The sequence below is a fragment of the Neopsephotus bourkii genome, unplaced genomic scaffold (assembly GCF_033783945.1).
Source record: "Neopsephotus bourkii isolate Nb327-2 ecotype Australia unplaced genomic scaffold, CSIRO-AGI_Nbou_v1 NB_1767, whole genome shotgun sequence".
NCBI classification, from domain to species: domain Eukaryota; kingdom Metazoa; phylum Chordata; class Aves; order Psittaciformes; family Psittacidae; genus Neopsephotus; species Neopsephotus bourkii.
The window spans coordinates 8,670,515-8,695,864 of record NW_026902241.1 but is presented as its reverse complement, the minus strand read 5'-3'; the positions used below and the strand labels follow the sequence as shown (position 1 = coordinate 8,695,864).

The window sequence follows — 25,350 nt, the reverse complement described above, 5'->3', positions numbered from 1 at the left end:
TGACACACTTGGGTTTTAGTTTGCTGTAGTTTATTGAATGTGACGGTTTGAGAGCACTTCTTCACAAGCAGAACAACACAAGCAACTACCAAAGCAAAGCTTTTAAGAAGAAGCCTGAAAGTTTGCACTCTGCTTTTGGGGAGTATGGGTTGTGAGCAGTCACTGGGAGGACGCTCACAGGGCTGGTAGCCACTGTGCTGAGTGGCCCAACGGGAGCTGCATTACCCCTCTGCTTACCCCAGCTATCACCTATGGAATAACAGCTGTAGTGATCCTAGGCTCTGGGTAAGGCTGTTTGAGATCTAAGGATTAACAGCACTGGGTGGAAGCTAAATGTCTCACAGTTATTCTTCACAGGGTTCTCAAATCCATTCCCAATGCAAATTTTTAGTTTGTGTTGTTTCGTTGTTTTATTTGTTTTTTTGTTTATTTGTTTTTTCCACTCTGCTGAAATACTCTAACGTAATGTTGCAGTCATTAATCCTGGTACAAATGTTCTGTTTCAGCCAGTCTCCCAAATGCTAGTGCATGGTAGTGTAATCTAGATTTTTTTTCTTTTAAATCATGCTTTATTGATGTGGAGTCACTGCAGCAGAGCAGCACGCAGTGAAAGATGCAATCTCATTCTCTTGCAGCAGGGCAGGCTGGTTTCTCACTAAGTCATTATTTAACTTTTTCTGTTCAGTTTTGTTTTAAAATGTGATGAGGCTCCAATCCCAACCCTTTGCTCCGCAGGATCCAGTTGGTTATGGTTTGCCAGGCACAGCATATATTTTTTCTTTTTCTGTTTCACTTACCTCCTCCGATTTATATTCCTTTCTTTCCTTTTATTTTGATAAAAAGTCTTCTCTGTCCTTCATGTTTATATCCTTTAAATATTTATCTGCTCTCCTCCTGTCTCCCTTTAGTTATTGCTTAGTACAGTTTATGTTTAGCACTTGGCAGTTACCCAGTGACATAGGAAAAAAGATTTCCTCTGCAGTTAGGTATTCTTTTAGAGTTCAAGCAGCTACGTATATTTTCAGAACTGTATACAGGGACTGAGATGTAGATGGTGTCATCTTATTAATGTCAACACCAGTTTTACTACTGAGTGTTTTAGGGCCATGATTTCACTCAGAGACTCTCTGGACTTAGTCATATCTTCCACAAGGCTCCCTATACGGTAGTGGAGTCCAGGCTGAAAAATAATTTGTGATTGTCTGGACACTGTGTTTCTCTCCTCGCAGGAGAAAACACTAGATCAGGCTCCTTTTTCTTGTTGTTTGTGTGGCTAGGGCTTGCTGGTTGCAGAGCTTTAGTCAGTGTGTTGGTAAGAACACGAGACCAGGCTTTTCCTTACACTCTAATTTAGGCAATGACCTTGCCTTGACTTCGCACCCTACTTGCTGATGGGACTGTAGGCTTCCTCAGTGACAGACAGCCATCTCGCAGATGCTCATTTATTTTCATGAGGCAAACATATCAACGGAGCTATATTAAGTGTGCCTGTGTAGCATGTCAGGGCGTGGGCAAAGTAAAGGTTTGTTTTCCTGAATGTTGATATTAAACACTACTGTGTTCTTGAAACATTTGAATTCTAAATTCCCATCTTTGTGTGCAAGTAGGTCAGGGGGCTGGGTTACAGGCAACCCAATAAACCTGGTCCTGCATGGTTTAGAAATAGAAGCTGTCTCAGGGCTTCCTATTTCCTGTATCAACTGAGTGTCCTTGGTTTTGGATGATAGGCCATTATCCCACCTTTCTCGGTGTTGCCTTAAATGAGCTAGCTCCTCATTTCACAAACCAAAATATTTGGAATTCAGTAACTAAAATGCTCATCCAAAACATTTTGTTAGAGCAAGTGAGGTTGGATTGTCTCTGTGTTTACCACATCCAAGCAGCTTAATGGAAGAAGTGTTTAGAGTGAGAAGTCAGGCTAGCGCAGTCATGGCTACAGCTGTTGTGTAGCTCGCAGTGAATGTTAACATTTGCCACGTGCTCTGTGATCAGTCCATCCAATCCCTCCCTTCTGAGAAATGCACCTTTCACTGTCCAGCCATTGCCTTGTGTTATGCATATCAGAACTAAGCTGATAAACTCTCTAAGCTGGTAGGCTCTCCAGTTAGGTCAACCACAAAAACATGACTTCATATTTTTGTATGTTTAGCCTACACTTGGAAGACATGTGGGTTCTGTTTCAGAAACTCATGGTGGGCTTGGTGAACATATTTTTCCTGAAGCAACCATGAATCCTCTTTTTTTTTTTTATTGTTCCAACTTCTGAATGTGCTGCTTTAGGATTGTTAAAGAAGAGATTCCGTATATTGTTGCTGATAGAGCAGATCCACAGAACAGGACTGTTGAGTGAAATTTCCCTCGAAAAAGCATTGGAAGTAAACATTTCAGCAGAATGGTCTGGTTTGGTTGTATATCTTTTCAAAAGCTGTATTATATTGGTGTCTGTTATAGTAAGTGTCTAAGAAATAATAGATCAAAAATGAATTTAAACCTTTTAAACAGTATTTTGATGCATCCAAAACATCGTTTTATATTTTGTTTTGGCAAAACATGATAAATTTAGGCTTTTTATTCCAATTCAGAACAAAAGCCACAGCAAAAACATCTTTGAAAATATCCACAATTACAAGTCTTAAGCAACTCTACAGAAAACATTTACCATTGGTTCAGTCTATGAGCAAAACTGCCCTAAGTGGCAAATGACAGCATCCCAGTACGTACATTCTCCACAGAGAGATAATAACACATCTCCACTCCTTTCAGGAATTCTCACTTCATATAATAGAAAAGATTGTCAGTCTTGTCCATAGGCATCCCAACTGGACCAAGCATGTAGTTCAATACTGTTCCATTAAACAAAATAGTATGGACTTGTGTGGGTTTTAAATCACACTCATGCAGGAGCACTTTGGCCTGAGTTAGTGTCCTAGGGAGCTATCTGGAAGCTCCAGCACCACCTTCATCCCCTCCAACCTCTGCCAGGCTTTGCAAGTGAGCTAGTTGCTACTCAGCCTGAAGGAAAAGAAACTTCACTTTCAGTATAAGTAGCTTTTTACGTAGATCCTGAGACACTAAATGAAGGGAATTATGTTCTGTACAAGGATGGCATAAGAGGGGATATCTTTGCATTTCCAGAGCCAGTGATCACCCAGTACTTTTCAATCATAAAAGCTGTATTTTTGTCTTTGATGGTACACTGCAGAAATATTTGTGGTGAATACCAAAGCACAGACAGTTTTCACGCATCCAGAATAATCTGCAAATGTTAGTCCTGCCCATAAACCCCACAATACAGGTGTGTTCTAAGCAGAGACCAGCAGCATTTGATTAGACCACTCAGGGCTTCAAGCTTAAAAGGCAAGCAGTGAAACTTGTTACCATGAGAGACTGAGCAGTTCCTGGATGCCTGGATCATCTCCAGCTCAAGCAGGACAAGAGAAAAACAATTTCCTCATTGCTTCTGGTGACTTAGCAACATCTCGATAGCACACACAAGGCAAATGCTCATTAACAGCGGAATGCCCCATCGATAGGAAATACTAGGGACAGTGCTGCCTCTCCTATGCAGCTGCATGCAAGCTAGCCGGTGCTGCCGCAGGGCAGTAGCTGCAAGAGAATTAGAGTCTGACAGGAGATATGAGAGAAGTTTGATAGAGAAATTCATCCCTCTGGACTGTATTTAAGAGTAGGACTGAGTACTGTATGTACTTGTGTACCTTTCCCCTGTTGGATTCCTGTAGGTTGGAACTAAATTTAGGTATCTCTTTTGTGAGGGGTTTGAGAGAAAGGCCAGATGTCTCATAGCACGTTTAAGCAACTTCATTGCAAAACTATATGAAACAGCTACTAGTTTCTCCTTTCAGGTTATCATAATTTCCAGGGCTACTGATGAATGGTGTTTACTGGAACCCCTGAATTCTAAGGCTAGCCCTCTTATTCATTTGTCATGTTGAAATTATGCGTATTTGTAGACCATGGGTAATTATTGCCTGTCAGTAAGAGTTAATATTGAAATTGTTTCCTGCAATAGCAATAATAATAATTATATATCTGTTCAACTGAAGTAAATATAATAAAAAATAGGAGCATGTTACAGCAGAATTCAAGAAGCAAATATATTACTTCATGGATCGTTTGACAGGATATCATACCCACTAACATAAATAAAGTTAAATAAAACACATGCTTTACATCAGAAAAAAAAAAGATGAGCCAGGTGCAGCTATGCAGAGGTGTTTCAGGCTTTCGGTTTTGCATAACTCATGGACAGATGTAGGTTTCCAGCTGTAGGTTTTGGCTTTTAGGTGGAAGTTCCATGCTAGCAAATGGCATCTTTCTCTGCTCTTCGTCAGGCCATTTGTTCAGTTTGCTTGTAATGATGTCAGTTAAAAGTCATTTGTACGATTGCATGGAGTAAGATTCTGACTTTTGTTAGTGGTGTACGTCACCATCGGATTTAGCTTAATGGCTATCATTGCATATCTGCAGCTGACAGACCTTGGGAAGGAAATGGTTTTACCTGGAAGCTCTGCACAAGCACATCTGTGTATATTCAGTTGGTCCAGTTCTGTTTGAAAATACACAGAAATTGAAATTTCACCTCTGCATGAGGACATGAGGTTTATATGATCATCTGGCTGGTTTGTTGGTCAGTACTTCTCTAATGACAGGGTTTGAACCCACTGGCTAGTTCCAGCCAAAAATCTAATACACACTTAAGCTCCTGCAGCGTCTGTGGGATTTTTTGGCTGGGGAGAGAGATCCAAGTTGGTGTTCCAGTGGGGAAATGGCGGGATGTTGCAGTTGCCAGAGGCTCCACTGGGCAGGAGGGAGTCCACCAAGCAGCACCCGCAGCCCACCAGACTTCCTTGCTGGGCAAGTGTGTCAGGAAGACACTGGGAGAGCTCGGGCTACTGCCTGAGGATTTATGTTCAGCAGAGTTAGTATATCCTTAAAAGCCTGACAACTTCCATATGACTTTTATTTAGTAGCATTAGACTTCATCAGTCTGTCCTTTGACTCTCCTTGTTGGAAAATTGAGCAGAGGTACTTCAGAGGGAAGTTGCCAGATTTAATTACCCTTTTTAAACATTTAGAGAGAATAATTAATAAAATAATGAATAGGCGATAAATAATGTAAATGAAAGTTCAATATTAAAAGTGTAGGATTAATTTAGAGATATCTGTCATTCCAAATCTCAACATTGAAGCATGCAAGCTACTTGAAAAAAGCCCAACCAACCAATCAACCAAAAAATAAACAACAACAAAACAAAACAAGCGTTTGATTTCTTTAAAGCCAAGTATGTTGTTTCATGTAAAAGGAGGAAAAAAAAGGAGGGGTGGGGGAGATAAATGACCTCTTCCAGACCCTGGCCTCCTAAAAATCATTATCCATTCATATTGATTTTCCAGACTGCCCTTCTACAAAGGAGTGTCTCAGCTCTGTGAATCTGTTTTTTTCCCCTTGCCCCAGCAGTGCTAGGCTGAGTGGTAAAGCTCCGTTTTTAATGGCTCTTTCCCCATCTCTGTAAGATTTCATATTTGGGGGTGCAGAGGAGCTTTTTTCCAGAAAAATAACCCTCAGGAAATTATCTGCATTTTGAAAGAAATGTGAAAAAAAACCAATCCAAAACCATGTGACATTATTGGTAGACTTCTACATTCAGATGTCAACAGGACACTTTTCACCTTTGTACATTGTAATAATGCTCACTGATAAGGTACAACATGAAAAGCTGCTGTTTAGATTTGAGTATAATGCTGCGTGAAGCAGAAACACAGTAATGAAAATAGTATTTCCCAGCAGAACCATTGAAGCCAAATTATGATACTTTTTTGGAAAGCCTGTGTTTCTCCATTTCTTGGGTAATTAGTCACCACACAAGTACTTTATCTTCCAGACATACAGAGTGTGGATTTGAAATTAGAATCTAGCTTTCTGCTTTTGTGTACAATAGCCAGCATTAAAAACAGATGAAAACAACAGAAATAGAATTGAAAAGGATGCTGCACATAGTTTTATGTATATATTTAATTTTCTCTATCATTCATATGTTCCAGTGCTACATAAAGAATTTGAAATTGAGTTGTATGTTCCTGAGCCTGAGTCATATTTTGCTTTTGTTCCAGTCAAGGCGGCGTGCTGAGCTTTAGGGAAGTGAGGAGGGTAATGGATGAAATTTAAATCCGTCATTTTATTCACTGATTTATTTCTCCTGCTACCAGTATTTGTTGATGGTGATTTAATTAAGTTAACTTAGTTTCTAGCTCCCCCTGTTCTTGTTTTGTTAATTAATTAGTGTTCCGCTTCTGGCTGAACAGTGACATTTCTTATCAAAAGGTCATTTTGAAAGATAAGGATTGGCAAATGATTTGTAATCAATAATGCTTTTTGCCAAACACCTCTAAGCAAATTGTGAAACTGATGTTATTTTCTGTGCGCATCTTCCTGAAGGAACAGCTTTCTGTAAGTGGCAGTTGCTGGTGTCACACGTGCAGAGATTTTTCTCTCCCTGGTGTTGTAGGTCAGGGGATTAAGCAGTGCTTTGGGTAGAATTGTCAAAAAGGACAAAATGTCATAAGGACAAGGCAGTGAGGCACTGAACCTGTCATCCTTGATGGCTCTTTCTCTACAAAGAACTTTTGAAGAGGAAAGCAGTAAGTGGAAAATGGTATTGGTCATGGGAAGACTCATGTAAAACGTCTATCCAGTGTAGTGTGGGACAGATGAAACCAGCAGGATTTCATTCTAGGCAGGAGGGCAGACCCCCTCCTACTGCCACCTACCATCATTGGTGGCCTTGCCAGCAAAAGGTGCCTGTAGGATTCCAGGCTGATGGTGGGACTGGCCCTAGCCATGCTGAGGACAGAAGTGCTCAGATGGTGACTACCTGTGGTGGTACTGAGCCTCTGGCTGCCCCAGAAGCTGATTTCTGCTGGCAAAAGGCAAGTATTAAAAAGTGTAGGCTCATAATGCAGAAGCTACTGAAGTCAGTTTTTTCACATTTGCTTTTCTATTCCAGTGGAGACTAATAAGCGAGTGCACTCAAAATTTACATCTTCCTTTTCATTTCCCCTTCCCAAGTTAAACAAGCTGGGAGAGAGGCAGTGCAGAGGCAGTTGGGGTCCATGAGGCAGAAGACAAGTGCAAACCAACTTTGTCTGCCCCAGGTGTCCATGGCTTTCAAACGGGTTCTTATGCAGGCTAGGGTAAATCTTCAGAAACCCTCAGTCCCAACAGAAGCTTGTCAGAGAAAGTTTTAAGGAACAAAAGGAGAGTTGCTAAATTTGATGGCTTGGAGTTCAGCATCACTTGTATTTGTCACTAGGAGCAGAAAGTACATAGAATCATAGAATCATAGAATAGTTACGGTTGGAAAAGACCTTAAGATCATCAAGTTTCAACCCCCCTGCCATGGGAAGGGACACCTCACACTAAACCACATCACCCAAGGCTTCGCCCAACCTGGTCTTGAACATCTTACGTGTTCATATTTGTGCAACAATTCGTGCAACCTACACAAACTTCCTCTAGAGCAAGTGTTTCTCAAAGAAACATCATGACTGATTTACAGTTTGTAAACAAAAATGATTTCATTTTCATTTGACACTTGAAACTGAAATGTAATCTTCAGAAACTGACACCAATTTGAATTTGGTGCATGTATTAGCTTGTAAAAAGCTGTAGGTTAAACCCTCACACCTTGTAAAACCAAACCTATATCCAGAACCAAAACTGCACTGTAAGTCATATTAAAAATTATATTTCTTTGAAGTAGAAACATCAATTTTTATTCCAGATTAAGTCTGAAGACAGAGGAAAGACCAGCAAAGTATTACACACAAATTTAGAAGATAGCTTCAGGATAATTTTCTTCTAGTAGGACTAAGAAATACTTTGTGCAGCAGTGGGAGGGTAGTATTATATAAAAATATTTGGAAGTTATTCTTTGACCAAGGAGATCCCGGGAGCAATACTCTGGCTCCACTGAAACGAGTGGCTGAATGGTGTTTAAGTTAACAGAGCTGTGACTTCAGCTCCACTATCGCGTTGCTAGATTATGTGACAAGTCACTTTCCCCTTCTAGTGAATCAACTATATATTTGAATCATTATTACAGAGAGCGAGTGTCTCTTCTGTAAACTCCCCCTGTATAGCTCCTGTAAACCGTGGTTTCACTACTTAAGGTTCTCATTGGTTTGGCTTGACATCATGCTGAACTGATATGATGTCACTCCATGTACATCAAAGGATGTCTCTAGATCGTCGTTACTCAACAAACAGCATACACAGCTAGAAATGCACTGACTCGTAGTTTCTAAGTGAGACATAAGGACAATAAGTTCAGTGAAATTTAATTTGTATTCCCATATTTAAATCTCAGCCAAAGTTGATGTCACGAGAGCTTCAGAGGAAAGCAGAATTACGTTTTTATGTTTTTATTCAGAAAATATATAGATAGTCCACGATTGAGAAGGATTTATTTTTTTTTTCTCTCCTTGGAAGGTGCTAGGAATATACTTTTCCCTTTTACCCTTTCCCTTCTATACTTCATGATTATTAAAACTAAAACAATTCAAGAATTAAAAATTCGTATCTTAAATAAAACCCTCTCCTTAAGCATTCAGTGTTAAATAAAGTAAGCAGTAACATCCTTCTCTTTGATGTTCAGAGCTAGACAAACAAGTGGATAAACTCTATTTATTTGCATGTATCCTCAGCTGCCTCCACTTCTCTTTTATACCACATTAATACCTGGAAGTGCGAACTGCTTTTATTTCAGGGTAGCAGGTGCTTCCTCTGCTGTTGCAGGCTGCACTAGTCTGGTCTCTTCTGTCTGGTGACACCAGGGTTTATTTCAGGGAAAGCTAATTTGTCCAAAATCATGTAAACAGTCTTCATGGCCTTGTGCTCATTGCCCCATGTTATGTTCCCTGCCTCTGTCTGATGTATAATTTACAGATAAATGTCAAACCCTACCTTTCAAACCAAAATCAGTACTGATAGAAAGATTTTGGCTGGTGAGCACTATTTCCAATGAGCATCTTACTCATATAGATGAACATATGGTGTAAGTATTAGCTGCCCAAGCCACCTGCACCCCACTCTTTGTGTTCTGTACTGAGGCCCCTGCAAGTGGTCAAAATGACAATGGGGAAACTGAGTTATTTGCACTTTCCTCTGTTCCTTTGGTGTACATCCCTTGACATTACCAAGAGGTGGGCAGAAGAAGAGGCCATTCTACAGCACTGGGCAGGTAACTGTGCTGGGTGGTATGGAACTGGACTATTGAGCTCCAATGCTGGTTTGGAAGTTCTTTGATAATACTATCAGAGAAAAGGGATTCACTCAGAAAGGAATCCATAGAAATAAGTCCTATTCAGAGACCCAGTTAGTTTGGATTTGAATGGAGAAATTCATGATGGTGTATGTTCACTGATCCCCAAACTAGACTAAGCACAGACACAAGTTTGCTATGTCATCTGCATAGAGGGTAAATATCTTCAGTGTGCAGGTCTCATCATCCCTGACACTGCAGCAGCTATTCAGACCCTGTCCATCTCTCCGCATACTACTGGAAGAGTCCCTCCACCGCCACAATCTAGCAGGCTGAATATGCAGCCAGAACTAATTCGGGTCATGCTTGAGCAAAATAATTATCTGACTGCCAGAATGTAAGAACTAGAAGGGAGACTCCCTCTGTGGATCAGACTGGGACCACTGAATGCTGGGAAAAAAATCTCTGAAGTGCAGGAGGGGCACTTTCCCACTCACCATAGCTGGAGGATGACAGAGCAGTCAGACTGAGCCAGGCCTTCATGCTGTTTCAATATGTCAACGTGCCATCTCTTCTTAAAGTCTTTGCTGATGCATATCAGACCCACATTGCCCCAGCCCTCAAAATACAGGTGGGCAGAAGAGCAGGGGAATTCCTATTTCTAGGTGTATCTAGAGTAAGAGAAAATAAGTTTTCTCTCCTGCCATGACAGCATTAATAACAAATCAAAAAGGAGAAGGGATTTAAGCTTGCATGTTTAAGTATCACAATGGATGTGCAGCATGCAGTACAGTAACTAACTCTGACAGTGCCCCCTGGAATGTAAGCTGGTGCAAGCAGGTAGATACCTCTAGGGAGTCTAGTTTGGAGGTTAAAATCAGGCATGGCCCAGGCATATGGAAGTAATAGAGTAAGAAAAGGACAGAGGGAGGATGCAAGTCGTTTTGCCTCTCTGGAGAGTATAATTAATGGTCCTTTTGGTGGTAGGACTGCTTAAAAGTCTGAGCCTATATAGTTTCTGCCCTCAGAGCATTTTAATCAGGCAGCATCTGATGCTGGAAGATGGTCAGGGCAGGTCACCAACTCACATGCCAAGCTGCAATCCTGATTACAGGTTCCAATTACCTTTTCTGGCAGCCACTGTGAAGGTGGTGATTAGAACAGCTTTGGAGGAGACTAGGTTCAGAGGGGTTACAGGGCCATGACTCCGGAGAATGAGGTTTCTTCTGTGGTGATGTGGCCTTTTCTTTAATGTCGTTGTGCCTCCTGTATGCACGTGGGGAGAATGGTGGTGTGGCACTCTGACAGGTCCACAGCAGTGAGCAGGGCACATGGCAGGTGGCTTCAATAAAGTGCCTGGTCAAACAGATGTGGCTTTACTTATTCAGATTTAAATGATGGGGATAAGAGGGCATGATGCCATTCTGCCAGCCTATTCTGAAATGCCTCTCTGCACATGCGTGCATAGTGCAAGTGCAGAGAGGCATTTTGTTAGGCTACCTCACCAAGCTTAATGGGAAATATCCCACATAGAGTGTTCAGTAATGCCCACCCCCCCAACAAGAATTCCTACCCGTGACCATCACTGATCTACACCATAATTAATGCTCTGCCTTCACACAAATTAGGCATTTTGTGAGAGCATTATGTGTGATTTTTCCTTGTGAGATAAGGTTAAGATTCTGATACTCCCTTTGGTTTGGTTTTTATCTACAAGGTAGCTTAGGTTCAACAAGCTAGTAAAGCTTGTGTCGCTACTGACCTAGGTAAAACATCAAATTAGAAAGAAATCCAAGTGTCCCTCCACTCCTATTTAAGGTTTTCTGATCAGCTGTTTTGGACCGATTCCTGTGCACCAATTTTTGAAGTACTGCAACAGAATATGTAGTTTAATTACAGCATGTTCATTACTTGGGTGATGAGAGTACTCAGCTTCTCAGCAGCTCCATAACACATGAAAGGCAATGACAGAACCTCACTTGAGATCTCAGGCTTTACCACCTGAAATAGTTGAACAGCAGTCCTTGTAGATGCTTTCAGCTTAAAAGGGTATTGGCATTGTATAACACAGGGAAAGAAAATTTCAGTACTTTCATTATGGAATTAATAAAATTCTGATTGGCTGAAAAATGAATCTGTAAGATCAAGAGCTGATAATGGGGGAACTTGGCTCATCCACAATGTCTGAACATTCTGCTAAATGTTTTTGCTATGAAATCTTTAGTGTCAGTTTTGATTAGTTTGAACTCAGCTCACCCCGTAACTCTGTCTCTTACTCTCTTACTCCCTATTCACCTCAACCACAAAAAGTGTTTTTCTTATTGCTGGCAAAAGGTGATTTATCTCTATACATAAAAATACTTTTTTTACTGTTTTTAATGAGCCTCTTTATCACTTATTGTTTGGATGGTTTATTTGAAGCTTAAAATATTTATAGAAAGAAAAATTGATATAAATCACTTCCAGAGAGTGCTATTCAGTGATATCTCATAAAAGCATAGTCACTTTCCTATTGTTTGTAATACTGTAGTCCTTTTAGTTAGGGCAGTTCTCTACAGAGGAAGATGTGGTGCCTTCCTGAAGAGCTTACTTCTAGTACACAGACAAGACAGGTAGAAAGAGGGGGCACTAGAGAGTGATGTGATTTGCCAAAGGCCACACCATGAGCCATCAGCAAAGTGAGAAGCAGAATCCAAATCACTTGAACCTCATTCCAGTACCATGCCTAGTGACTATTCTGAATCTTAATATGTCGCTGTTCTTACTGTTCTTTTTTTATAGTTCGGGATCGGGTACGATCAAAAATGGAGAGAGATATTTTGGCAGAAGTGAATCATCCTTTCATAGTCAAGCTTCATTATGGTAACTATAATAAAATATAGTTCATGTTTGTTCTTGAATTGGTCTGGGAATTGTGACTAGATGTGTTATAATTCCATACAGATACTCCCTGCCTACTTGTGACTGTCTCTAACAAAGTCATAGAGGCTACCTGTGTGAAATTCTTAATTTTTGCTGAAGAATTTCAGTATAAGTAAGTTTTAGCCATTCCTCCATTAAAATACGCTTGTCATAAAGTCTGATGCGGCAGGTAGTGTTGGTGGGGTAGCTGGCGAGTATACATCTGCCAACCCCCTCACCTGCTGTCAGGTATCTCTTAGAAAGCTAGTGAATCTAAATAAAATCTGGTTTTAATAATCATCACCAGTCCAAATTTGTGTATGTGTGTACATGAATGCGGTGTCTTGCTGGAGTTGCCTCCTTCTGCCTCCCCAGCTTCCCGAGGAGCCCCCTTATTACTGTAAAGTATCTTCTGCGGACATTTTGGATAGGCTCTCCTCTTGCACAAGGCTGTGAGGTTCTCTCTATGCCTAGCCTTTAGTGACTCCTGGTGCCTTGTGCAGTGGAAAGCAATATTAATTCATAGGTGCTTAGCATGGAAATTAATATAGAAGTAATTTATTGTTGTCTCTCAACTGATACCATTATTCCCATGGCCTAAGCTTGATTGCTTAGTTCTATACAGAAATTAAATTTTCTGCTCTCAAACTGCTGAAATGACAGGGAAGCCAATGGCATGCATGATATGCTGCTAATCAACACAATTAATGTTTTGGAGACCTTTATCATGATTCAAGCTTTCAACCTCTTCATCCTTTTCTAATGCAGCATTTCAAACAGAGGGAAAATTGTATCTAATACTAGATTTCCTGCGGGGAGGGGACCTTTTCACAAGACTCTCCAAAGAGGTAAGCCAATAGATTTTTAACTTAGAAATGAAAGACTGTCCTGGATTTCCAGAACTTCAGTTAAGTTGATGTGAATATTCCTGCAATATATATGTAATAGAATGTCATCATCTTGCATCTTTAAGAAGGTTCATAATAATTGTATTTAAATTATGCCATAGGTAATGCAGCAGATAGCATTTAAGCATCACTGTTGCAGAAAACTGTGCCACTAATAAGCCATCCCCATAGCAAAATACCTCCAAACTCATTGCATGCAAAATATATCTCGCATGTGATGAGAAGCAGTCTGAGAAATGAATCCCCAATACATTTTGCCTGGAGACAGGGACAAAACCACTGGAAAAACACAACTGCCAGCATAAAGGAGAGAAGGCTGTAGGCTAGGGCTGACCTCTTCAGCAAGTATGCTAACAGCAGTGTCAGGCAGTGAGCAGCAGAGGGGCCATCTCCTGCAGCGGCTGCTGGGAGCAGGTTGGAGGCCACACACCATGCTGGCTGGGGCTGTCACCGCCCTCACCTGCTCCCCTCCTTCATGCCTGAGGAGAGCTGCTGCTTCCATCACCTCCCTCAGCTCTAATCCTTTCCATGTCCTCTGCAGCTCCTGCCTCTGGAGGTGCTACTGCTGGAGAAAGAGGCAGCCAGAAAACAATCCAAACTTAAGTCTTGCTGATGCCTTAAGAGTGGCAGTGGTAGGGTTTCTAGGTTCATTTAGAACTTGACTGTCTGCAAATGCCTCTGTCTGCATTGCTTGAAGCAGTGTATCCTCCTGCACTTAGCCTCAGAGAGGGCCCTGCAGGCAGTACAGAAGGCTCCAGGGAGGATGCCTGCCACCCTGGGGCTTGGTTGTGCCCCAGCGTTCTTTGTCCCTAACATGATATCCCCAGTCCTTGGTCTCTTTCTAGGGTGTGGAGACAGTGGTGCAAGCAACCACCTAACACACAATCTTTACAGATAAGGTAGAGACCTTTCAAATGCCATCTCAAGGGGCAGCTATGTTAGCTGTCCTTGATTTGTGGAGTTACTGGTGGACTAAAAAAGCTGTGAAACAGTGCTTTTATTCAAAAGTTCCCTGTCTTTTTTTTCCCCACATCTTATTCCTAGTTTGGTGACATGCTGTAGTCTGATGTGTGCACCACAGCTTGGGGAGGATCCCAAGTATTTGTTTTCAAGGCTTGTTGCTAACGCAATCAGACATTACACTGGCAAGTAATGATACTCAGTACAAGGTATCAGTTGTTTTTTAATAGGAGGAAAAAGATTAATGAACTTGAAAATATCCTTGTGCTATTTTGTCGTGAAATCAGGCTTTGTTAAGGAGGCAGCGTGCTGTCTTAGCAAGGGGCTTTCCTGTTTCATGGAAGAAGAGAGAAGTGATTCTTACCTACAAAGGGCAGTTACCCTTTCTGCACAGTCGGGAAACTTGAAAGTGAAAGAGAACAGCTGAGATTTTGTACTCCTTTAAAATTTCACATTTTTCCCAAAGCTTTTCTAATGCAATGCACCAAGTTCTCTGCTTTATACTATGAAGAATGAGTCAACTTTACAGTCCTTTTACATCTTTTTTCAGTGATTGCAGCTCATGTTATGTACCTGTACTTTGCAGCTGTTTAGTGTGAAGGTATTGCAAGGGAAAAAATATGGGAAAACTTGTTCTGCTTGAAATTTGTTACTCCTGGTATTGATTTCAGTGGACTTTAAATCAGATCCCATATACTACAGCACTGTCTCTCTCCTGCTTTTGTTTTTCTGAGACAACTGACTTTACCTAGATGTATCTGCATAGATTAGTTTTCCCCTGATTCTGTTGACTTCACTTCTTGCCTACATTTATTTTGATCCTTATGAATAATTCAAATCTATTTTGATAATTAATGCAATTTTATGTTCAGACCAATTATATTTTTAATCAGAGGTTTTGCTGTTGTATCCTTTTCCTTTCTAGCCTTTGGAGTGATAGACGTAATTAAATAACGTGACATCTGTTCTCTGAATACTCTCTTTTTGCTCTCAGCCCTCTGCAGCTTCTCAGATACTTAATTTTAAGAACAAGCTCAGCAATTTCTACTGTAGATACTTACATTACATGTAAATTTGTATTGAGCTGACTCGCTTTACTTCTGTCATACACAGTATTCACACTTGTGTATCCAATATACCGGCTTCTCTTTCTTTATTATTATCGTTGTACGTATTGAAACTTAATTAAAGAGAACATCTGGGATATAATGAAAATTGAACCAAAGGGGTTTCTTGCCATCTCAGTTTTCCTGAGCTTGGTGTTTTCTCAATTACAGAAGTTTCTTACCACCTAAAACAGAGCTTTCAGTGTTAGGAGTATCCATATCTGCTATAGAAAGGCAAGCTCCCCTCAGTTTAGATCTCATCAGGTCCTCAGTGTTAGACAGTGCAGCACTGCTTAGGTCATCTGCACTAAGATTCCTTGAACTCTCAATGCATGGGTTTTTAAATCCATCTCTGAGTCTCTTCATGCTTAGATTTGGAAGCATTTCACTTTCCAAAGGGGTTACACCATGTCATTTCATGAGAATTTGGTAGCTAAATGCCAAGATGTTAGCAAATTAAGAGATATGAAAAAAAATGAGAGCTGCAATGAATGTACTGAATTTTGCCATTCATTTCCAAAGGCTACGGAGTTAGAACCATGTTCATATTATTACAACATGATGTCATGTAAACAGATCAAACAGATGAATGAGAGGAGCATGTTTTAAGGAACAAGTACTCGACAGGTTACATTTTGTTTTATAAGGAGAATCTGGTAAGAATTGTTAATGTGAGCTTTGACGAATTGTGGAAAATTGAACCTGATACAATGGTCCTTCCTGCATTCCTGAGTTAGATAATTCCTTCTTCATGTCATTTAATGCAAGCCAGCTCACCACTGTTCAGTAAATAGATGTGTTCTCTTCCTTCTCTCTAGGTGATGTTTACAGAAGAGGATGTCAAGTTCTACTTAGCTGAGCTGGCCTTGGCATTAGACCATCTCCATGGTCTTGGAATTATTTACAGGGATCTAAAACCAGAAAAGTAAGTTAATAAGAAAGAGTGAACCAAAGCGTGCATACGTGAGCTTTTAAGTCATTTCTGCTCCTTGTCACACGAGTAAGTCAGAAGGTGCCAGAGGCTGTGCTTTCCTTCTTATATGTAAGACTCTACTTAAAGACCCTCACCATGAGCAGTAGGGTCTTCCTATCATATTGTTTTAGCATGAGGCAAAATATTTTGACCGTGCTCCAGTATGATTGGACCTCTGTGTGTCTGGCCCTCAGTTTAGTGAATTATCTCAGCATGGCATTCAGATCTCTGTGCCTTTTACTTCACTGTCACTGTTCTCCATTTGCAGCACTTAATCTGGCCTTCCCTTTGCTTTGGTAAAATGCACTCAAAGCAACTGCGCTTCCAGTTCATACAAAATGTGTCCTGGCACCATTCAGTTTTATTGTAGCCATTGCTAAATGAGCATCTCTGAAAATTAGTGTGCATATTAGCTCATGAGGCATGTGATAATTGGGATTTAAAACCCACTTCATTATTAATATTAATGATCCAAAATATTTTCCCAATAATTCTTTTCCCATATATTTGGAGCAGTTTTCTACTCCTAATGTGCTGTTATGGAGCACTTTTCTTTCTCTGATTTATTTGCAGTACATCAGTAGACTAAATGACACTCTCAGTGCTATCACTCGGAGTGACGTGATACTGCTTTTATTTCATGCCGCTTGCCTAGTTCTTTGCCTGTGTCTTCTGTATCAGCTCAAATAAAACAGGCTACAGCATTTCAAAGTTACCAGCCTTTTCAATGTAATGGTTGCTGTCATTTAAAAAAGATGACCACTGAGGGCAGTCTGTTTGGCTGTTGCTTACACTTCCAAAGTTTAACAGCAGAGCAGCCTTTTCCTTCTGTGACATGAAATTCAAAAATATGCAGCTCTTTCTTTGAAATGGAGTGTTATTGCTTTCATGCTCATGGGTAAAGTAAGAGACCAAAAATGATGGAAGGTGGACTTTGTAGGTGAGAATTTGAAGGGGAGGAGATTTATCTGTAGTACACTACTATCTGATTTAAACTTTAAATCCAATTATATGTTTTGGTTACAAAAATAATAGTAGTAGTACTATATGAATTCATATAGATGTATGTAGCGAGAGTCCTTTGGGTTCGAGGCCCTTTCACAGGTAACCAAAATTCCCAGTCCTGTTTATGCAACCAAAACTGAAAAAGAGTCTGGCAAATACAGGAAGTCATCCTGAAGATTAAACAACTGGAGGGAGAAAGGTAACAGTTTGCTACTAGAATGAAAGGCAGGTAAGGAGCAGTCATACTATAGCTGCCACTGCTACATGCTGCTTCATTGTCTACCAGCAGCTCTTCAGTTTCAACTTCATTCTGAATTGCTATTTTCTTTGGTCAGCATCAACAAACATGTCCATTACAGAATAACTCCAACTATAGGTTTTGAGCTTCAAACTTTGTTTCTAGTGAGCATTAATCTGAATCATGCAATACTTCTCTTTCTGGAGTTAGATGAAGCTGTTTTTCAAGCTAACACATGATATATGAAGCTGCTATTAGAAGGTATCAAATAAGAGCCTGTATATTCAACTATAAGTCACAGTGCTGTTTCATTTATAGGCAAATGCCGTAATTTTTTGCTTTAGAAGAAGTTAGAAACCAAGGAGAAAAATAAGTGTATGTCAAAACTCTTCACTGTGTTTGAGATACTGAGAACCTGATTTTTAGCGTTCTTAGAATTGTCACTTTCTGTTTCAAAGCACATCTTTCACTGACTTCAATTGCAAGTGAGAGCCCTTAAAATTTCTTCAGAGCAAGCTGCAGTGCTTCAAATTAAGGATCAGTGAATTGAGAAATTAGAGCTCACCCAAGAAAGGAAGGTGACATTGATTTACCATTGTTACACAGAAGCATGTTGAAAAGGAAAGTACTCTAGGTTTAGAGTTGAAAAGGAACAAATGGAATCTAGCTCTCTGGGCGTTTGTGTCTAAGCTGAGAGCAGTTAGCTGTCCCCCTCACTGTGCTACTCTGCTAAAATCCATGGGTATTACCTGTTCTTTCTCTGGAAGAAAACAAAAACTATCATCATGTAACTAAATTGCATTTATAAAGTGAGATCACTGTGTAAAGTTTAGGTGGCAGCCCTCATTCTTATATTTCCTAACTTTTGAGTATATGGTTTATGGTGTTTGATGTACAGTTAAATAGATACCAGTGATGCGGTTGAACCTGGATATAATTTTCATACTACAAAATTAGTTTACATGAATATAGCAGTTGTACAGGAAAGGGAGTGACCCAGACTGGTATAACTCAAGTTTGTACCCAGGGATAAGTCAAGTAATCTATTTGATTGAAAACCATATCCTTCAAAAATAGCTTTATAAATGCAAAGCCTGTGTGCAGTCATGCTTAGGACAGCAGGTCAGTAAAAGCAGTTTGAAGATTTGTGGGATGATCCTGAGGCTAAAATGTTGTTATTGTTTTGAAACAAAGAACTGGTTGGCAATGACAGTATCCTGTAAAAGCCTTAAACTGAACAAATAAAATGGAAAAATCTCACAGTGAGAGGCTGTCACTCAATGGGATTACATTTTAGATTCAGAAGTAGTCTACTACTTATGTTTTTATAATCTCAAAATTTGGTTTAGAGGAAAGATTTTTCTGAAGCCTGAACCACATTAACAACTTCTATTTTTTCCTTTCTGCAAAATAATATTAGTTTATTTCATATTAGTCGATCCTGCAAACCATAGCTAAAGTAATTGTCACAATAGAACTTGTACTACAGGCAGTGTGGGATAAAAAGGAATTGTAAAACAATAAAAAGAGAAGACAGAAAGTGTGATCGGATAATGTTTGTTTCTACAGTCAAAGGAAAACTATTTGTCTGTTGTAATTTGGATGCTTAGATGCAGGTACATTGTTCTTTGCTTCTTAATGTCACTCTAAGCTAATTCAGTGCTACAGTTATCTTTCTTCTCACTGCTAGCATATTGTTTTCTTTTACATGAAATGTAATTTTCAGTTCATAATAGTGGCGTTATATGTTTTGGCAGATGGCAAACGTGGAAACACCCAGCTGTTCAAAGGGTGCTGCCAGGGTCCACAGGGGAAATTGCAGGCAGCTGAGGGCACTGTGTGAGGGTGCTAACAGAACATGAGACAGCGGAAGGATATATGTATGTGTGTGTGTAGGATAAACACCCTTAGAAAACCAGGACCCATTTGTGTTGCTGCTCATGCAAGCATTGAGTGTGGGGAAAGGCTGTTGTATGCTGTTGGCTGACTTAACCTAAGACAGTATTATCCATCCGATAACTGTGCTGGTATTGCTCCAGACCTTTAGTGAGGTTAAGGTATGAACACTCTGATGATGGTAACAGCATGAAAGGACATGTATTGTATACATAGAAAAGCAGCATGGGTTTTCAGTAGGAAGTCTGTATCTTAAGGTCATTTCCAACCCTAACTATTCTATGATTCTATGAAATATAAAAACAATGTTTCTGGGGAAAACCCCACAACTGTTGAATTGCATTGTTATCCATAGGGACTTTCCAGGTGTGGGGCAAAATGTTGGGTTATTTCTGTGAGCTGTACTCTCCCTTACTGTTTTTCCAAAGCCAGGTCTGTGGAGTTCATATGTTCAAGCTTACCTCCACACTGGCAGGTGTTCTGTTCTGCTCTTTTCTGGAGCACAGGCCTCTTGCTTACAGATTGCAGTCACAGTAATAAATGTAAACATGCCTGTTATAGGCTACTACTTCAAGAACGCTGTAGAGAAAGAATAGAAGTAAAGATGCTTTTATCAAAAAGAAATAGCTTTAATTATCCAACATGTAGTAGTGACTCAACTGCTGGCCTTTGTTTGATGAATTACACAATAACAGTATGTTCTAAGCACACGAATGACAGAAGATCATCTCTTTTCAATTATGTTTTGATACAGAGACAGCATTTCACAAAAGTATAGCCCAATGTGTTTGTTTCACTTCTGTCATATTTTCTTCTTGAATAATTGGATTAAAGTGACTCTCTAAGAGAAGAGGAATATAAAAATAGCTGACACCTCGCTAGACCATTTTGAAAAGAGAAATATACTAAATCTAACTAGAACTGAAGAAACACCACCCTCATTACTGTTGGTATTTATAAGCAGAAAAATTACCCCCCAAAAAATCATAATTTTTCAATGTCAATGTTCTCTTTTGTTTCAATAAAAACTGGCAATGTTTTTGTGAATTTTTTTCTGAGAAATGTTGGAGTGTCTTTGTGAGAATAAAATACGGTGGCAGGTGGCAAATGTGAGAACTCTTGAATTTAGCTTCCAGGCTGAATTTTCATTTATGCTTCCAGGCAGAATAAGTTAGCAGGAGCTAAGATCCATGCAGTTAGGCTGTGACTAGTCATTGTGCTCTATGATCACTTTTATTACTTCAGCATGAACCTGACTACCTGTGCAGTTAATTTTAGTTCCAGTGAGTCCAAGCAATTATTTGTGTTCTTACCTTTATTATTATGAGAGGAACAGAAAACCTGCAGCTCCTTCTCCTGCTGGAAGCAGATATTGTGCAGCTGTGTGCTTTGAACACTCTGTTCGTTCTGAGCTCAGCTTGCATGCCCGCCCTGAGCATGCTATGGATTAAGGAGTCTCCCCATGCAACTGCTGCAAGCCACGCGTGCTTCAGCCATGAGACTAGACAGACCCTTGAGGATCATTTTTCTTTCTAGAGGCATATAATCCACTGAGGGTTTGTTTACACATGCATTTGAATCTTGCATATTTCCTTACCTTTTTTAAGCGTGTTCTATTCGTTTGTTAACTTCACTCTGTGCCTGCCTAATGAATGAATTTTTTTGCTTTACAGCATTCTTCTCGATGAAGAGGGCCACATAAAGATAACAGGTATGTGAGGAAAAACTTCATGTCTATAAGCTGATTTTTTTTCTGCAGTATGTTCCATGCATCTTAGTCTTTGCTTGGAAAGAGTTTCCTTACAAGAATTCAGAAGCCAGAAGAGTTTGAGTGTTGGACTTCTCTGGCAATTTGTCAAGCACCCATGCTGCATAGCACATGGAGAATGCAGTGTTTTCTTGGTAAGATTGTACTCTTGAAGCATGCAGGCTTGGCTGCTTACCACTGTGGATGGAAGGATGCTTCAATATGTCTGCTTACTCCAGATTAAGTTATCTGAATTGTAGCTGTACAGAGGACACCTGGAAAGGCATCCCTTTGCCACCCTGGCCATCCTTTTCACTGGTGTCCACCTGGGATTATAATTTCTAATGCTTTGGTTATCTAAGCAAAATCCTTACCAGCATTATCTTCACCAAATCTGAGCTGTGTATCTCTGCTTATTTAAACTCTCTCTTCTGCTTTGGGCCAGAATCTCAATCTAAGCAGAGAAAATGATAAACCTATTTTGAGGATGTATTAAAATGCCACCCAGGCCCTCCGTATCAGCCCAGCTTCAGCACACACACGGCTGTGCCATTTTTGCACACAGAGAGTGCTTCGTTGGCTACTTGGTGTGATTTGTTTGAACAGTTTAAGTGAGTAAAAGCTTAAATAATCATTCTTACAGACTTGACAACTCTTTTTTTGTTTCAATTTATTTAGATTTTGGTCTAAGTAAAGAAGCCATCGACCATGACAAGAGAGCGTACTCATTCTGTGGGACAATAGAGTACATGGCCCCAGAGGTGGTCAACCGACGAGGACACACGCAGAGTGCTGACTGGTGGTCTTTCGGCGTACTCATGGTAGTGGAAAAATTGTGTTTATTTGTTGGAGGGGTGGCTATAAGAGGATCATATCCCTCAGATAAAAAGTACTGCTTTGAGCAATTAAGGGTTGATAGAAAAGTAGACGTGTAATGATTGCTTGGTCATTTTTGTTGCACCAGTGATAGCAAACCAGCTGCTCCTGGCAGTAAATAAGATAGCATTTGGCCTCAGATTCTCCCTCTTCCTTCTTACAGTCCTTTGCTGTCTCAGTTGGTTACCATGAGCCATAAATATTTCTACTGCACAGAAACAGGGTAGGGCAAGCTCAGAAGAACACAATCATTTCAGAACAAACATCCACCGAGCTGCCAACCTGGTTCCTGTTAGGAAACGATTTCCCAAGCAGCAATTTTCAGATTTTAGAGAATTTTCAGATGTTAGAGAAACCTAGAAATTTACTATTTTCTTGTACAAAATATAAATTTAAAGGGCCATATTTTAGACAGCACTCTAAATGTTTCACAGGACCTCAGCGCTTCTTTTGCCGTTCATCTGTCTTCACATCAGCATTGATGACTCTTGCTCCACTAGTAAGAGTCAGGTAATTTTTGAACTAGTAGCGGGTCTCCTGTAGTCTCATTAGGTTGGTGGGAAACTGTGACTGACAAACCTCTCTTTTCTCCTGCTGAGAATAGAAAACACATACAAGCACCATGTCATCCTCCTTTCCTTTTCTGTACTGTTTTGCTGTGTCTTGATTATGACTAGTTTGGGATGTTTGCTTTTGCCCTCAGTGCATGCTGAAGCTGGTTTTAAAATTATGTAGAAACAGACACAGTTATATCGACTGGCACAGAGGAATAGCTAGGAATCCCTCTCTTTCTTACATGTCTTTACATTGGATCAACTATACAAAATTTGCATTTTTTCCCCACTGTTGCTTAACCTTTATGAGTCCTGCAAGCTGTTCTGGAGGTAGTTTAGATGGAATCAATATGAGAAACTGTGCAAATTCATTCTTTATGCATGAAAACTCAATGAAAATTTAGTTAAAATGCAGTATGAATTTACAAAAAATATCAGTCATGCTAGATTAATCTGGTATTTTATTTGATGAGATAGCCATCTTTTTCAAAACAAAGTAACTGAAGTGAATCTCTTGTGTCTCTGTTATAGTATAGTATTTGATACAGTTTTGCAGGGGAAATTAATTAGTACCTATACCATCTGCGAGCACATCACAGGGAATAACACCACAAGGAGAAAGGAGCTGTTTCTGCTCCTTGCTGCTTAAGAAGTGAGGCCCTGGAAAACACTTCCTAAGAAGAGTTCAGCAAGAGATACCTTACTACAGTGGAGCTGCTTGGCTAATGAGAAGAACCCAGTGACATCCTCATGAGTGCCGTATTATTGGACACTGGGATGAAGTGTCAGGAAAGTTTTTCAGAGAGGTTTGAGCCCTTCTCAAGCCAGCCATCTATAATGAGTTGTTTGGCCGCTAACCTGCTCCCTCCTGCACCCATTCAGCCTTTTTAGAGTGTGCTGCCATTGTTGCTGAGGAGAACAAACAGAAGATCAAGAAGTTGGTTTGTGACACAGTGATTTTTTAAAACCTATACGACTGCTTTAGGTTTTTTGAAGCAGTTATTCCCAGAGTTGTTTTTTCAAGCATAGCACTGCCCCTTGAGCTTAGACACCATGCATTTATTACTCTTACAAGGATATTAAGATAACACAGGTGTTGATGCTCTCTCTCAAAGTGTACAAGCTGCATGTCTAACCAAATGTTCGATGCAAGGCCACCAACAGGCACTGCCGCTGTAGCTCACATTGTGCCTCACCGTGGCTCCCCTGCAGAACCAAGGTGGAAGCATAAATTAATGTAGCAATGTACTCTTCGAATACAGCTCCATTTCATGTCACATGGAAGCTATTTTAGGTAGCTATATGTTACCCTACATGCCCCAATCCACAAAGTATATTTAAATTTTTTTAATCAAAAGTAGACAACTGGTGCTACCAAAGGAAGTAAGGATAGGAAGCAATGTGAAAACTAATGGTCTCCAGTTAAATGATGGTGTATTTGGTGTATAGACTTGTTTTTCTTTCACCTGCTAATGATTTTGACACCTTCCCCCCTGTTTTTTAGCTAGTTTCTTTTTTTCCTTTCTCTCTTTTCACCCCCTCCCACAGGGATATAATGTATCTGAATTAGAAAAGATAAGAATCCATATAAAAGGAGATAATTAGAGTGAAAGCTTTTTAACTGTAAGCTGATGCTTTAAGCCTTTGAATGCTACCAGACATCTTAGAGAAAAATAGCTCTAATCAGTTCAATCTTTTTTTTCCTTTTTAACAATTAACTGGTTGGGACAGAAAAGGAGTATTTCCATACACTAAAGTGTGGGAGGATTTTGCGACACTGTCTTTCACTCTGCTAATTTCTCATTGTTTTTCTTGGTCTGTCACTTATAGGTTCTATTAGGAAAGCTCTTTTTTTGCCAGTCTGAAAAACTGAAGAGAATTAAATGGTATCCAAATGAATTATTAGCATTTCTCTCTAAGTAATTTGCAGTATGAAATGTACAAAGAAAATGTACCATTTGGTGAAATATGCATAGGTTCAAGGGAAGTGAATGTGATAGTGTAATTTTCATACCTAAAATTTTTATTACAAGAGGGAATGTATTAGATAGATAGTCTTAAAATGGCCTGGAAACTAGACATCAGATCAGAAGAACAAACAAACACTCTCTTGTCCAGTCTGTTGTGTGAAGAGACGTTGATGCTACAATGTGAACTTAGATTGTGCTAGTGGGTCTTTGCCAACCTGCATTAACTAGGGCACAGGCTAAAATCAAACCGAGTGATCTTTGAAGGCAACCTGAAGTGTGGCATTTTGTGATTATTAGTATCAAAGCAAACTTGTCTGAAAAAGACTAAATTCTAGTCTTGATTTATCAATTATGTTATGAATTATTTTATTAATTATTATGCACTAAAACTATTATATACTCTATTCATTTGTTGGTAGCTTAGTATGTGTCATCAGGTATAGTTATAGAAATGTTGAAATTCATCCTTTCCAAGTATTCTAGAAGACAGTACCTGGTCTCTCATTTTAGATGTGATGATGACTGCTGGGACTCACATAAAATGTTGTGCTGATGATTTTATGTCGTTTGTCAAGACCAGGCAGGTTTCATTTTCTACCTTCCTGCACCTTACTCATTGCATTGGAGATTTTGGATAGGAAATATTCTATAAAAGCTTTGCATCAAAAGATCTGCATGAATAAGCGATTGACTTAAATTGTCAGAAAATTGCATACATGACTAATACCTTTTCAGCTGTGCTGCAAGAGTCTTGATGCCCACACTACCATCTCTGAAGCCCACATAAATTGGTCTGGAAAATATAAAATGCATATATATAAAACGTAATGTAATAGGTCTCTTGCAAGACCTCCCAAAACACTGGTTCTGTAGTTCATCATATCAGGTGATTTATCAGGCCACAGATCTCATGGAAGTTGAGTCTCTTTCAGTTT

The 25,350-nt window shown here is 39.8% G+C and overlaps 1 protein-coding gene across 10 annotated transcripts in view; it reads left to right on the top strand.

The window, feature by feature from the left end:
* RPS6KA2 (ribosomal protein S6 kinase A2) overlaps positions 1–25,350 on the top strand; it is a 285,765-nt gene that overhangs the window by 205,071 nt on the left and 55,344 nt on the right. For all 10 annotated transcript variants that reach the window (XM_061378507.1, XM_061378504.1, XM_061378502.1 and 7 more), the window contains 5 exons: positions 12,063–12,143; positions 12,951–13,030; positions 15,975–16,081; positions 20,942–20,979; positions 21,694–21,836. In XM_061378507.1, the coding sequence (XP_061234491.1) occupies positions 12,063–12,143; positions 12,951–13,030; positions 15,975–16,081; positions 20,942–20,979; positions 21,694–21,836 (449 nt within the window). The remainder of the gene's footprint in view (positions 1–12,062; positions 12,144–12,950; positions 13,031–15,974; positions 16,082–20,941; positions 20,980–21,693; positions 21,837–25,350) is intronic.